This window comes from Theropithecus gelada, chromosome 11, assembly GCF_003255815.1.
Source record: "Theropithecus gelada isolate Dixy chromosome 11, Tgel_1.0, whole genome shotgun sequence".
NCBI classification, from domain to species: domain Eukaryota; kingdom Metazoa; phylum Chordata; class Mammalia; order Primates; family Cercopithecidae; genus Theropithecus; species Theropithecus gelada.
Window position 1 is genome coordinate 82,221,584 of NC_037679.1, and position 15,847 is coordinate 82,237,430.

Here is a 15,847-nt window from a genome sequence, read left to right on the forward strand (position 1 = left end):
TGAGATGCCTCCACGGTGACTTGGGCCTTGCATCCAGAGGTTGCAGGAGGGTGGCTGCTGAGCTGCACTGGCCCACATATGTGTTTTGTTTGACTGGCATAAATTTATTTACAAAGATTTCTAATTGGTTGCTAACATTTAGTATTGGGAGATTTCTCATGAAAATCCTTATCACTGGCTTCTCTTGAAAACGAAGATCTAACAAATGGTGCCCATTCCCTGAATGTCACTGTCATCTGGAGGCAGTGGGTAGGGCATCCGCCATCAGGAGGTCATAGACCCCATCGTGTGCCAGGGGCACTTGTGCATGGCTGTCAGCTAGAGATGGATCCCCAAGCACACGTGTACTTCTGGGGAGTAGGGATCCCTCAAAGGGATGGAGGGAAGTGACTCTGGGGGCTCTGGGTAGAAAAGGCACTTGGACTTGGTATATACATCAGGAGAATGGGGCTGAGGAGGCCTGTCCTGCCTCCCCCATGGGCCCCATGCTTGCTCCAACTCTGACCTGCCTGCCCAGGACAGGGCCAGGTCTGGAGTCTACCAGGTGTAAGGAAAAGGGGCAGGACAAGTGGGGCCTGTGGGTAGGAAATCCAGAGTACAGCCCTGTGGGGCTCTGCCCTTTCTGGTTACCGATTGTCAGCTGGTTCTTTTCCACAGGAGAGAGGTTGAACACATCGGGGTTTTCTCCAGCATCAGTTTTATAAAAGGTTTCGATGTCGATGGAGAATTTCTCCACGAAAGGGCAGGTGAACCTGTGCGGGAAGGAAAGCACCCATCAGGACCTGTCCTTGGAGAGGCCCAGTGTAGCTGGCCAGGGCCTGTTGACCCACTGGGTAGGAGTGGAGCCAGTGAGCGGGCATAGAAGGAGGGTGGAGGGTAGCCAAGACTCGCCTGCCCCGTCTACCTCCTGGACCGCCACTTTGTCCCAAGAACAACCAGGATGGGGGCAGGGAAGGATTTAGGGGGAGAGGAAGACAGTACATCTTCGGTGGCTTCTAGAAGCCCCATGTCCAATGTCCACAGCATGGCAGGAACACAGGAACAGCTATGGCAGCATACTGCCAAGCAGGAGGAAGCTGGGGTGCTCCATGGGGCATGCCATCCCCAGTTCCCAAGAAGCCAGCTCTGGTAATGGGGGAATAGCCTCTCTCTAGGCTGGAGATGAGCTTAGAGGGGAAAGTACTACTGGGAAGAGGAACAAGCTCTGTGGATCCCTAAGTAAGTTCCAGGTGCCTACCAGTGTGGGGAAGGGAGCCCCAGGAGATTTGTGGGGACCCTACCTGCTCAGCAGTAGGCAGCTGGTGGAACCAGCCCCCATCTATCCAACTCAGCAGTGCTGAGCTACACACTGGGGGACACAGAGTGAAGAACCCTCTGCCAGGAAATCCCAAGGACAGCCCTGCTCAGCATGGGATGTGGGACAACACTGTCACAGCAGCTGGAGGTCTCTGAGTTGAAAGGGACCTCTGTGTCATCTGGTCTACCCTCAGTTTCTGTCCAGCAGGCTGTCTCGGCCTTCTTAGGGAGCCTGAAGTAGGTTTATATTCCCTGCATCTTCTGGGATGGCAAAGGAGTCTCCAACAGCCCTCGCTTGACTCATGCCTTCATGGCCTCCACACATGAGGAGTCAGGAGGCATTTCAGGGTGCACCCTTCCCTCTCTTGCCTGTGCCTGCCCTGGGTGACCTTCGGGGTACCTGTATGGAACAAAGCCTGGGCTCCCTGGGGTTATGGGGTGTTGAGCCTGCTTGAAGGCTGATCCCATCCCCTGGATCTATGCCACAAGGCTGCTTCCTGCCAGATGGCATGTGGAGGTGGGAGGCACATGGAGGCCAAAGCAGGCGCACCTGGTTCGGGTGTAGGGGTAGGCATTCCAGGACTCCTCCACCACCCGCAGGGCTGCCTTGGGCAGGATGGAGCGGAACCAGCTGGGGATGTGCATGCCCACATGATACACCTTGTGTGTGTACTGCCCAGAGCCGCCTGGGCCATCTGTGTACGGCCGGTTCTCCAGGATCTCCACGCCGCTGCCTTCACCGTATGTCTCGTTACGGCTCTTCTTCTGTGGGGACAAAAGCACCTGCAATGTGTGTGGGGCCAGAGCACTTTTCAGGAGGGAAGGGGCACAGGAGACTGGGCCCAGGGGTGTGGAAAGGGAGGAGGGGCTTTGGTCAACAAGGCTGGCTCCTCCTATGTCACTTCCAGACCCCCAGATCTATATGCCAGGGTTTGTGCAAGAGGCTGAAGGGGCCACAGACTCCCTCTCCTAGACCTAGTGCTGCACATACAAGTCCTATATTTTGACTCCCACCTGTCCCAGGACTAAAAGCATTCCCAAGATCAGGAACAAGACAAGGATGCTCACTTACTTGCTTCTCCTCAACACTGTGCTATAAGTTCTAGCTAGAGCAATTAGATAAGAAAAAGAAATAATAAGAGGCGACCGGGCACAGTGCCTCACGCCTGTAATCCCAGCACCTTGGGAGGCTGAGGCGGGCAGATCACTTGAGGTCAGGAGTTTGAGACCAGCCTGGGCAACATGGTGAAACCTCATCTCTATTAAAAACAGAATAATTGGCCAGGCATGTTGGCACATGCCTGTAGCCCCAGCTACTCAAAGGCTGAGACAGGAGAATCTCTTGAACCCGGGAGGCAGAGGTTGCAGTGAGCTGAGATCATGCCTCTGCACTCCAGCCTTGGTGACAAAGTAAGACTCTGTCTCAAAAAAACCAACCAACCAACCAACAAACAAAAAACAAAACAAAACAAAAAGAATAAGAGGCATCCAAATTGGAAAGATAGAAGTAAAACTATTTCGAATTCCTGATGCCATAATCTTATATATGGAAAATGCTAAACAATCTCCACCAAAGGCTGTTAGACCTAATAAACAAATTCAACAAAGTTGCAGAATACAAAATGACACACAGAAATGAACAATGTCAAAGAAAATTAAGAAACAATTCCGTTTATAGTAGCCTCTGAAAGAATAAATACCTAGGAATATATTTAACCAAAGAGGTGAAAGACCTGTGCACTTAAAACTACAAAATGTTGCTGAAAGAAATTAAAGTCCTAAATAAATGGAAAGACATTCCATGTTGATAGATTGGAAGATTTAATATTGTTAAGATGACAACACTGCCCCAAACAACCTACAGATATAATGTGATCTTTATCAAAATCCTGGCAGCCTTATTTGTAGAAATGGAACAGCTGATCCTAAAATTCATATGGAATTACAGGAGACCCCAAAGAGCCAAAACAATTTTGAAAACAAAACAAAACCAAGTTGGAGAACTCATACTTCCCTATATCAAACCTTACTACAAAACTACAGTAACCAAAAAAGTGTAGCACTGGCATAGGATAGATGAATAGATCAACAGACAGACAGATAGATAGAATATAATTGAGAGTCTAGAAATAAACCATATATCTATGATCAATTAATTGTTGAGAAGGGTGCCAAGACCATTCAATGTGGAAATAATAGTCTTTAAAAAATGGTGCTGGGACAATTGGATAACAACATGTAAAAGAATGAAGCTGGACCCTATCTCATAGCAGATACAAAAACTCGATATGAATCAAAGATTTACAAATAAGAACTAAAACTATAAAAGTATAAGATGCTTGAGAAATGGTAGTTTAAAAAAAGAAATAAAATCACAAAATGATAAAACAGAAGAAAACTGGGGCAAACAAGGTCATCTTTATGACTTTAGATTTGGCAATGCTTTCTCAAATATGACACCAAAAGCACAAGCAACAAAAGAAAAAATAGATGAACTGGACTTAATCAAAATTTAAAACCTTAGTATATCAAAGAGCACTATGAAGAGAGAAAGAGACAACCCATCAAATGGGAGAAGACATTTGCATACCATGTATCTGACAAGGGACTTGTATCTAGAATATATAAAGAACTCCTACAACTCAATAATAAAACAAACAACACAATTCAAAAATGAGCAAAGGACTTGAATAGCCATTTCTCCAAAGAAGATATACGAACGGCCAATAAGCACATGAAAAGATGTCCGACATCACTATTCATTAGGACATGCAAATCAAAACCACCATGAGGGCCGAGCATGTTGGCTTATGCCTATAATCCCAGCAATTTGGGAGGCCGAGGCAGGCAGATCACTTGAGGCCAGGAATTAGAGACCAGCCTAGCCAACATGGTAAAACCCCATCTCTACTGAAAATACGAAAAGTAGCTGGGTGTGGTGGCGTGCACCTGTAATCCCAGCTCCTTGGGAGGCTCAGGTAGGAGAATCGCTTGAACCCAGGAGGCAGAGGTTGCAGTGAAGCCGAGATCGTGCCACTGCAGTCCAGCCTGGGTGACAGAGCAAGACTCTATCTCTCTTTTTTTTTGATATGGAGTCTCACTCTGTCACCAGGCTGGAGTGCAGTGGCATGATCTTGGCTCACTGCAATCTCTGCCTCCTGGGTTCAAGCAATTCTCCTGCCTCAGCCTCCCAAATGTCTGGTACTATAGGTGCCCACCACCATGTCCAGCTAATGTTTTGTATTTTTAGTAGAGATGGGGTTTCACCATGTTGGCCAGGATGGTCTTGATCTCTTGACCTCGTGATCCGCCCGCCTCGGCCTAAGACTCTGTCTCAAAAACAAACAAACAAAGCAAACAAAAAAAAAAAAAAAAAAAAAAGAAAAAACACCCCACCCCTAAAGGGGGGGAGATATAAAAAAAAAAAAAAAAAAAAAAAAACCTGGAAAAAAGAATCAATGTTGGTTGGCATGTGGAGAAACTGGAACCCTACTGGTGGGAATATAAAATGGTGGGAATGTAAAACTGCTGAAAATAGTTTAGTAGGCCAGGTGTGGTGGCTCACACCTGTAATCTTAACACTTTGGGGGGCCGAGGTGGCCGGATCACAAAGTCAGGAGTTCAAGACCAGCCTGGCCAGCATGATGAAATCCCATCTCTACTAAAAAAATACAAAAACTAGCTGGACATGGTGGCATGCACCTGTAGTCCCAGCTACTCAGGAGGATGAGGCAGGAGAATCGCTTGAACCTGGGAGGCGGAGGTTGCAGTGAGCCGAGACTGTGCCACTGCACTCCAGCCTGGGCAACAGAGTGAGACTCCATCTCAAAAAAAATAAAAAATAAAATAAAATAATAAAAAAAGAGAAAAGATAATAGTTTAGCAGGGCAGGCATGGTGGCTCACTCCTGTAATCCCAGCACTTTGGGAGGCTGAGGCGGGTGGTTCACTTGAAGTCAGGAGTTCAACGCTAGCCTGGCCAAAATGGTGAAACACCATCTCTACTAAAAAAATACAAAAATTTGCCGTGTGTGGTGGCGCACGCCTGCAATCCCAGCTATTTGGGAGGTTGAGGCAGGAGAATTGCTTGAACCCAGGAGGCAGAGGCTACAGTGAGCCGAGATCGTGCCACTGCACTCTAGCCTGGGTGACAGTAAGACTCCGTCTCAAAAAAAAAAAAAAAAAAGTTTATCACTTTCTCAAAAAGTTAAACATAGCATTACCATATGACCAGCAATTCCACTTCTGGGTATGCACCCAAAATAACTGAAAACAGGGACTCGAACAGATACTTGTACACCAAGCCTTCAGATGACTCCAGCCCTACCAGCTGCTGCCAAGTATTCACAGAAAAACCTGTACAACAATGTTCGTTGCAGTATTATTCACAATAGTCAAAAGGTGTAAACAACTCAAGCGTCCATCAACAGATGAATGAATAAAATGTGGTCTATCCATACAATAATAGAATATTACTCAGTCACAAAGAGGAATGAAGTAATGCTACATACCACAACATGGATGAACCTTGAAAAGATTATATTAAGTGAAACAAGCCAGACACAAAGGACCACATATCCTGTGATTCCATTTACATGGAAAGTACAGAAAAGGAAAATATATATAGACGGAAAGTGAATTAGTGGTGGCCTACTGCTGGGGAACACGGGGGAAATGAGGAGTGACTGCTAATGGGCACAGGTCCCTCCCTCCCTCCCTCCATCCCTTCCTCCCTCTCTCCTTCTTTCCTTTCCTTCATTTTCTTTTCTTTCTTCCCTTTCTCTCGCTTTTCCTTCCTTCCTTCTTTCGTTCCTTCCTTCCTTTCTCTCCCTTCCTTCCTTCCTTCCTCCCTCTCTTCCTCTTTTCCTCCCTCATTCCTTGCCTCTCTTCTCTTCCTCTCTCTTTTCCTTCCTTCCTTTCTTTCTTTCCTTCCTTCCTTCCTCCCTCCCTCCCTCCCTCTCTTCTCTCCCTCTTTCTTTCTCTTTCTTTCTTCCCTCCTGCTCTGTCACCCAGGCTGGAGTGCACTGGCATGATCACAGCTTGTTGTAACCTCTAACTCTTGGGCTGTAGTGATCCTCCCACCTCAACCACCTGAGTAGCTGAGACTACAGGACCATTCCACCACACCTGGTTATTTCTTTTATCGTTTTTCTTTTCTTTTCTTTCTTTCTTTTTTTTTTTTGAGACAGAGTCTCATTCTATCACACAGGCTGGAGGGCAGTGGCGCAATCTAGGCTGACTGCAACCTCAGCCTCCCAGGCTCAACTGATTATCCTGCCTCAGCCTCCCAAGTAGCTGGGATTACAGGCGTGCACCACCATGCCTGACTAATTTTTGTATTATTAGTAAAGACAGTGTTTTGCCATGTTGGCCAGGCTGGACTCAAACTCCTGACTCCAAGTGATCCGCCTGCCTCGGCCTCCTAAAGTGCTGGGATTACAGGCGTGAGCCACCATGCCCAGCCATGCTCGGCTAATTAAAAAATCTCTTTTCTAGAGAATGGAGTCTCACTATGTTGCCCAGGCTTGTCTCAAACTCTTGGCCTCAAGTAACCCTCCTGTCTCAACCTCCCAAAGCTTTGGCATCACGGGCGTGAGCCACTACACTCAGCTGGTACAGGTTTCTTTTTCTTTTCTTTTCTTTCTTTTTCTTTTTTTTTTTTTTTTGAGATAGAGTCTCACTCTGTCTCCCAGGCTGGAGTGCAGTGGCGAGATCTCAGCTCACTGCAACCTCCGCCTCCCAGGCTCAAGTGATTCTCCTGCCTCAGCTGCCCAAGTAGCTGGGATTACAGGTGTGCGCTACCAAGCCTGGCTAATTTTTATATTATTAGTAGAGAAAGGGTTTTGCCGTATCAGCCAGGCTGGTCTCAAACTCTTGACCCCAAGTGATGCACCTGCCTCGGCCTCCCAAAGTGCTGGGATTACAGGAATGAGCCATTGTGCCTGGCTGGTACAGGTTTCTTTTGAGGTGATGAAAGTGCTCTGGAATTAGGTAGTGGTGATGGTTGCACAGCTCTGTGAATATACCAAGAACCTTTGAACTGTACACTTTAAGTGAGTGAATTATATGGTGTATGAATTATAGCTCAAGTAGCTGTCAAGTTATTTAAAAATCCCATGGGTCAAGGGGGCCTGAGGGGTTTGCTGAGGAATGTTCTGTTGCTTGGCCTGGTGCTGGCTACACAGGCATATTCACTTTTTGCAAGACCATCAGGATAGACACTTATGAATCATAAACTTTTCTGTATATATATAACACTTGAATAAAAGGTGAAAAAGAATTAGGAATGAAACTGGGAAAGAAAAGTCTGCAGGCTGCTCAGAGTACCCCACCTTCAGAACACCAGGCCGATGAGGGCCCTGCCACTCAGAGCCATCTCCCTGACAAGCCTACGGCACACCACTATGAGCTGACTTTTGCCAGGCAGCAGGGTCTCTGAGAATGAGCAAGCGCTCCTCTCTCCCTCCAGGAAAGCCACAAGCCCCATCAGCCAAACAGTTGAAGCGGAAATAACCCCAGAGAGCAAAATCCCCCACCCAGTGGAGGGCCTGTGCAGGCCTCACCCAGAGGAGTTCACAGAAAGTAGAAGAAAGAGATGTCATTGTCCAGGCTGGTCCGCTTTGGGAAGAATCATCCCTGCTCCAGACTTCAGACTTGGGGTAAGAACGACCATCATGTGATGAGGGATTAGAAGACACGAGGGGAGGCCTTTACTCAGCCTCAGGGGGGTCAGGGAAAGTGACCTGCAGGGGAGCTGGGAGGTGAGGAGGCACTCACTAGGCAGGGGTAGATAGGACAGATATGCTGGGTAGGGAGGCAGGTGACAGAGTGAAAGGTGTGTGTCTGGAGGGAGCCCTGGAAGCGTGTGGACTCAGTTGCCTGGGTGTAGGCTGTGAGGCAAGAAGTGGCAGGGAAGGGCCTGGGAGCTAGGCAGAAGCCAGATCACAAAAGTTTTTGTTTGTTTGTTTTGAGACAGATGAGACAGAGTCTGGCTCTGTCACCCAGGCTGGAGTGCAATGGCACGATCTCGGCTCACTGCAACCTCTGCCTCCCAGGTTCAAGTGATTCTCCCACTTCAGCCTCTCGAATAGCTGGGATTACAGTCACGCACCACCACACCCGGCTAATTTTTGTATTTTTAGTAGAGACGGGGTTTCACTATGTTGGCCAGGCTGGTCTCACACTCCTGACCTCAAGTGATCTGCCCGCCTCTGCCTCCCAAAGTGCTGGGATTATAGGAGTGAGCAACCGTGCCTGGCCATAAAAGGAGCACAGTTTTGATGCTAAAGGAAGAAAAGGGTTTAAGCAGGAGAGGAGCACAATCGAATCTGGGTCCCAGGAAGAACGCCCTGGTACACGTATGGAGAATGGAAGATCCCCTGGCGTGGGCAGCTGCCCACAGGGGTGTTCTTTCCTGGGTTTAGATAGGAGGTGAGGCCCCCAGCTCTGGGAGCAGCAGGAGATGCCTCTGTGCTCAGCAGGTAGGCCAGGTACTTAGTGGCTTTATGAACATGAAATCTTGGTAGCTGAGGGCAAAGGGGAAAAGGGAGAGGCCAGGCTGCAGGTGAAAGTGGTCAGTGGGCCAGGCACAGTGGCTCAAGCCTGTAATCCCAGCACTTTGGGAGGCTTAGGCAGGCAGATCACCTGAGGTCAGGAGTTCGAGACTAGCCTGGCCAACATGGCAAAACCGTGTCTCTACTAAAAATTAAAAAAAAAAAAAAACAGGCGTGGTGGTGGGTGCCACTAATCCCAGCTACTTGGAAGGCTGAGGCAGGAGAATCACTTGAACCCAGGAGGCGGAGGTTGCAGTGAGCTGAGATTGTGCCATTGCACTCCAGCCTGGGTGACGAGTGAAATTCCATCTCAAAAAAAAAAAAAAAAAAGGCCAGGCATGGTGGCTCAGGCCTGTAATCCCAGCACTTTGGGAGGCCGAGACAGGCAGATCACGAGGTCAGGAGATTAAGACCATCCTGGCTAATGCAGTGAAACCTCGTCTCTATTAAAAATACAAAAAAATTAGCCAGGCGTGGTGGCAGGCGCCTGTAGTCCCAGCTACTCAGGAGGCTGAGGCAGGAGAATGGCGTGAATCCGGGAGGCAGAGCTTACAGTGAACTGAGATCACGCCACTGCACTCCAGCCTGGGCGACAGAGCAAGACTCCGTCTCAGAAAAAAAAAAAGAGAAAGAAAGAAAGTGGTTAGTGAGCCCAGGTACACTCTATAGACTAGTGACTCAGCCTTTTCCTGCCTACCATGGTGGGACAGAGGCCCCATGCCCCTGAGCAGCCACCCACCCTGCCAATGGGCTGAGATCTGCTCCTCACCCTGTGCCCAGACCTGTCCTGTGCTCAAACTGGGTAGAGGCCACAGGGCCAGGCAAAAGGGAGCCACATATTTACCATCTGGGCTGCAGGGGCCCCAGCCCTGTTTACTGAGGACCCACCTGCTGAGAATTTCAGTTTATTTATTTATTTATTTATTTATTTATTTATTTATTTATGAGATAGGGTCTCACTCTGTCCCCCAGGCTGAAGTGCAATAGCATGATCATGGCTCACTGCAGCTTTGACCCCCCAGGCTCAAGCAATCCTTCTGACTCAGACTCTAGAGTAGCTGGGACTACAGGCATGCACCCCACCACACCTGGCTAATTTTTTATTTTTTTGTTGAATGCCTTGGTCTCTCAAAATGCTGGGATTACAGGAGTAAGCCTCTGTGCTCAGCCTGGGAATCAGAGTTTCTAAATCAAGCTCCATTGCGGTGTCAGGTGAAGACCATGACCATTCCGCTTGAACAGCAAGCTGCCCTTTCCTGAGGATGTGGGGCATGGAGTTTACCTTCAGCTATCAGGGTCCAAGAGGGGCTCCCTCTCAGGGAGGTGGCAGAACATGCGGGCTCAGAGCATAGTTTCTGCAGTTCAAATGTCTGGGTGCAAACCTTCCTCTTTTTCTTTCTTTCTGTGTGGTCTCTGATAAGTTAACCTCTATATGTCATCATCTCCCCATCTGTAAGAGGAGGAGAAGCAATAGTACTGGCTGGGTTGTTGAGAAAATTAGATGCGAGCACGTGTAGTTGACGTACACAGGATGAGTTCAGGATGTGTATGTGCTCAGCAACAGCGAACATCATTCTAGGATGCCACGCCTTGGCTTTATCCCAGCAGGGAGACTGGCAGGGGAATCGCCCTGGCTCCAAAGGCAGATGTCTCCATGGCTTCAAAGTTCCCCTGAAGGATGGAGTGAAGAGCGAGGCCTGGAAAACCCTTCATTTCCGGTGCTCAGAGGCTCCCGGTACAGCCAAGAGGTGTGGGGAAGGGTGGTGAGGAGGGCCCAGGCAGCATGGCTCTCTGCTCAGCCTTTTTCTAGGCCTGGATCAGCCATTGATATCAGCACTTGGGCTACAAGGACACGGCAGAGGAGTGCAGCCGGGTTTCAGCTGTGTCTCTGAGCAGGATGCCGCTGGGGAGGAAGGCCCTTTTCATAGCTATAGGCACCAGGCCTGCTTGGAAGACCCGCAGAGCATCAGACACCGGCACTCCTGGTGCATGCTGGGGCTGAGACTCAGATAGTGGCCTCAGCTGCTCAACTGTCATTATCAGGAGCAATGCAGGCAGGGAGAGAGGGCTTCCTGGAAAAAGAGGCTACCAGGAGAGGCAAAGAGCATGAACGAGAGCCCCAAGCAGAGATTTCCAGACCCTGTCTCAATTTACAGCTTGCCTTTGCAACCGCCTATTCTCCTCTGCACTTCAGAGCCCTGAGATATTGTGGGATCATGCTCCCTACTCCACAAGTGGGGAAACTGAGGCACAGAGTACTGGAGCCAACTCACCAAGGGGACAGCCAAGTCTCCCAGGCCATGAGTGACTGTGGTAGTGCAGAGACAGAGAAGAAGCCACAGATCGCATTAAACTGCAGAAACCTGCGTGTGCATCAGACCCCCCAACCCCTACCTAACAGGGGCCAGGCATGATGGGTGGTTGGTCTGGCAAGAATTGAGGGGAAGGGGAGGTCTGTTCCTGAAGGAGGGGCACTGGCCAGATGCCACATCTACACTCAGGGATCTGATGTGCCCTGCCTCTTCCCCTAGGGCCCTTCACCCAAGCCTCTCTCCCCAGAGGCCCACCAGGACCAAGCAAGGCAGGCTCTGCTCTGCTTGTTCTCCCAGCTCCCTGTCACAGGGGCATGGCCCTGTCTCCTGGCTAGGTCAGCAGCTTCTCCTGCTCATTAGCCTTGACATGGAATTTACTGCACAGCTGAATGAGGTAGGCAGCTTGAAGCACAGGCTGGGCTGGGGCCAGCTCACTGGAGGGAGGGGACAGCTAGGAGTGGCCCTTGCTGCCAAAAAGCCTGACCCCAGGGTAGAAATGTGTCTCCTGGACTTGGTGTATGGCTCAGGGGACTGAGGGCTATGCCCCCTGTGCTGGGCTCACTGAAGCTGCCACTCAGGATGTCAGTGCACAGGCGTGCATGTGTGCACACACATGTGGCGTGTGTGGGGGTGCAGGAGCCAAGGCCCATGGATTCAGGGCTCTTCTGGGTGGAGCAGAAGGTGCACGTGACCAGAGCCATCTCTAGAGATGGCAAAGAAAGGAACCAGGAGGACACTTACAAAGACATCCTCAAGATGACCTACTTGTGGTATACATGGGGAAACTGAGGGCCAGGGACTGTAAGCAACATGTTTGGGCCATACAGCTGGAGGGCCAGAGGTGACTGGAGGCAGGAAGGATTCTGGTGGGACTCCTGGGCAATGCACAAGTCCACAGACTCCCCAGAGGATGCCACCTTCTCACTGGCTGCTGCCAACAGCTCATTAAAAACATGTTCTCCTAAATGTAAGGGCTCAAACTATAAAATTCTTAGGAGAAAACATAGGCATAAGTTCTATGACCTTGAATTNCCTCAGTCCCCTGAGTAGCTGGGAGTACAGGCACGTGCCACCATACCCAGCTCATTTTGTATTTTTAGTAGAGATGTTACCATGTTGGTCAGGCTGGTCTCAAACTCCTGACGTCAGGTGATCCGCCTGCCTCCGCCTCCCAAAGTGTTGGGATTACAGGTGTGAGCCACCACTCCTGGCCTGAAACAGTTTTTTAATCCTATCTAGGTGAGTAGTCATAAAAATTCTCCTAATTTCAACATCTATTTATTTTATTTTGTGTGGGAGAAACACATAACAAAATGTTTTATCTGTCAAAAACACATAACAAAATTTATTTATTTTATTTTATTTTTTTATTTTTTTGAGACGGAGTCTCGCTCTGTCGCCCAGGCTGGAGTGCAGTGGCCGGATCTCAGCTCACTGCAAGCTCCGCCTCCCGGGTTCACGCCGTTCTCCTGCCTCAGCTTCCGGAGTAGCTGGGACTACAGGCGCCCGCCACCTCGCCCGGCTAGTTTTTTGTATTTTTTAGTAGAGACGGGGTTTCGCTGTATTAGCCAGGATGGTCTCGATCTCCTGACCTCGTGATCCGCCCGTCTCGGCCTCCCAAAGTGCTGGGATTACAGGCTTGAGCCACCGCGCCCGGCCAACAATATATCTTATAGTAACTTGTATCCAAAATATATAAAGAACTCCTCCAATGCAACAACAAAGAAACAACAACCCCATTCAAAAACTGGCAAAGGAGCTGGGCATGGTGTTGTACACCTGTAGACCCAGTTACTCCAGAGGTGAAGTTGGCAGGATGGCTGGAGCCCAGGAGTTCAAGGTCAGCCTAAGCGGCATAGCAAGATTCCATCTCTAAAACAATAATAAGAAAAATAAAGGCAAAGAACTTGAACAGACATTTCTACAAAAAGATTATACAAATGGTCAATGAGCAAATGAAAAGATGCTCAACATCATTTGTCATTAGGGAAATGCAAATCAAAACCATAATGAGATACCACTTCACACTCACTGGGGCAGTTAAAAAGACACACAGCAGCAAGTGTTGTTCAGGGTGTGGAGCAATGGAACCCTCGTACATTGACGGTGGGAACGTAAAATGGTGCAGCTGCTGTGGCAAACAGTTTGGCGGTTCCTCAAAAAGTTAAACATAGAGTTACCATATGACCCAGCAATTCCACTCGAAGTAAATATCCAAGAAGAGGAAAACATATGTCCACATAAAAACTTGTACACGAATATTTATGGCAGCATTATTCACTGTAGCCAAAAAGTGGAAACAACCCAAATGTCCACCAACAGATGAACGGGTAAACAAACTGTGGCCTACCATGGAATGGAATATTATTTGGCCATAGAAAGTAATGGAGCACTGGCACATGATACGACAAGGATGAAACCTGGAAATATTATGCTGAGTGAAAGAAGCCAGACACAAAAGGACACATATTGTATGATTCCATTTATATAAAATGCCCAGAATAGTGGAATCTACAGAGACAGAAAGCACATTATTGGTTGCCTGGGGCTGGGGTGAAAATAGTGATTTCCTTTTTGGGGTAATAGAAATGTTCTAAAATTGATTCTGGTGACGGTTGTACAACTCTGAATAGGCTAAAAATCACCGAACTGTGCACTTTAAATGGATGAGTCATGTGGTGTGTGACTTATATCTCAATAAAGCTGTTATAAAACAAAACAAACAGAAACCAATCCTGCCTCTTGCACTTACTAAGATCAAAAAAATCAAATGTGGCAAGCAGGAAGGGGCCTCGCTGGCACTGTGAGAGAGAGATGGGTCACCTCTAAGCATCTCTCTGCCACGAATGTCCCTCCTAGTGTCCAAAAGCTCAGTTTTCTGCTTATGCAGGAAACCTCATGTTTGAGGCAGTGGCGACTTTAAGCCGAGCATCTGTTTCCATGGAGATATGACGGGCTAGCCAAGGGCATCCTCAGTCAGCTTCCTGAACAGCAGGTGTATGTGTGTGTGCGTGCATACACGTAGGCACACGGATGCACATGCATATACAGGCACAGGCCTCTCTAAGGCACAAAAATGTGCTATATCTCCATGGCCCAGAGCAACTAAGTCCCCTTCCAACTTTCCTAAGGGGATGTTGGTTATTGCAACATCCCCTTAGGAAAGGTGTATTAGTACTATTACCCCCAAGTCACAGATAAGACGATCAAGGCTATGAGAGGCTCAAACTTATCCAAGGTCACACAGTTACTAAATGGCACAGCCAGGCCGTGAATTCAGACCTGTGTCATTCCAGAGCCTACTCAGCCCATAGCACCAAGGTGCCTCAACGAAAAGACCTCAGCATAAGGTGGGTGCTCCGTAAATTCTTATTGAACAAATAAATGAACTCTAGTCCCAACTCTGACCAACTCCCTCTCCTGGACAAGTCGCTTCTCTCTGCTGTCAATTTCCAAACTATAAGTGGAGACAGGACTACCTATCTGCCCATGCCCTGGTGTAATGGGTGGAATGTCCCCACCAGGCCCTTGGAATGTGACCTTATTTGGAAATAGGGTCTTTGCCTATGTAATTGGAGTGATGTGGCCACAAGCTAAGGAATGCTTGGAGCCACCAGAAGCTGGAGGAGACAAGGAAGGGTCTACCCGTAGAACCTTTGGAGGAAGTGCAGCCCTGCGGACACCTGCCTCTCCAGTTTCTGGCCTCCAGAACTATGAAAGAATAAATGTCTATTCTTTCAAACTATGCAGTTTGTGGTTCTTTGTTATGGCAGCACCAAGAAGTAAGATACTTGGGATGCTGGCAGGCTCAGTGAGAAGGTGTGCAGGACAGGGGGTTCAGAGCTGCCTGCAGGAGTCTCTTTGGGCAGAGGCCTGGTGACCCACGTGCCAGCAGCTGAGGGTGGAGCCAGGACAGGGTCCAGGAGGGTCCCTTCCACCTTGGCCTTGCTGGGTGGCTGCGCAGAAGCCCCTGCCCACTCAGGCAGACTTCATGCCTTTTTCAGGACAGCAGGCTCACCCAGCAGCATCCTGTGCGGGCTCTGGGGAGGATACCTCCTGTCTCTTCCAGCTGCTGTTGGCTCCCAGTGCTCCTTGGCCCATGCTATATCTCTTCAATCTCTGCTTCATCTTTCCTGTGTCTCGGTCCTTTCCTTTTCTTATAGGGAAAATAGTCATTCATTCAGGGACCTCTCTAAATCCAGAATGATCTTATTTTAAGATCCTTAACAAATTACATCTTCAGAGACCCTATTTCAAAATAAGGTCACATTCTGAGATTGCAGGTGGATGCAGATTCTGGGGGGCACACTGGTCACCAGTGGGACGTGTGCCCACAATGGCCTCCTGTGAGTGAGCTTCAGCCTGCCTGCTGGAGAAACAAGCGCACTACCCTGATGGCCTCCCACCTGTCCCTCATCTCTCGGTGGGGCAGGTGGGGTCCTCACCACCACCCAGCCCTTGGCCACATACGTCTTCAGTCACCAGCACTTTCCCCAGTGTATGGCAACTCTTCATGCTGACCCCAGCACCCTGGGCCTTGCTGCCCACAGGTGACCCTGGGCTATGTGTAGTTCTGAGTATTTGAGGACTGGAAGGCAGAGCTGTGAAAGGGAGAGCACTGGCTTCAGAATCAGACAGGGTGGAGAGCATGTAACCTCCAACAGCTGGAACTTCAGAGAAGGGGTGG

General features: G+C 48.9%; 1 protein-coding gene across 1 annotated transcript in view; it reads right to left on the reverse strand.

The window, feature by feature from the left end:
- Window positions 1–15,847, reverse strand: part of PITPNM2 (phosphatidylinositol transfer protein membrane associated 2) — a 166,606-nt gene that overhangs the window by 28,630 nt on the left and 122,129 nt on the right. The window contains exons 4-5 of the mRNA XM_025401014.1: window positions 1,847–2,061; window positions 631–752 (exon numbers count right to left, since the gene is read on the reverse strand). Of these exons, the coding sequence (XP_025256799.1) occupies window positions 631–752; window positions 1,847–2,061 (337 nt within the window). The remainder of the gene's footprint in view (window positions 1–630; window positions 753–1,846; window positions 2,062–15,847) is intronic.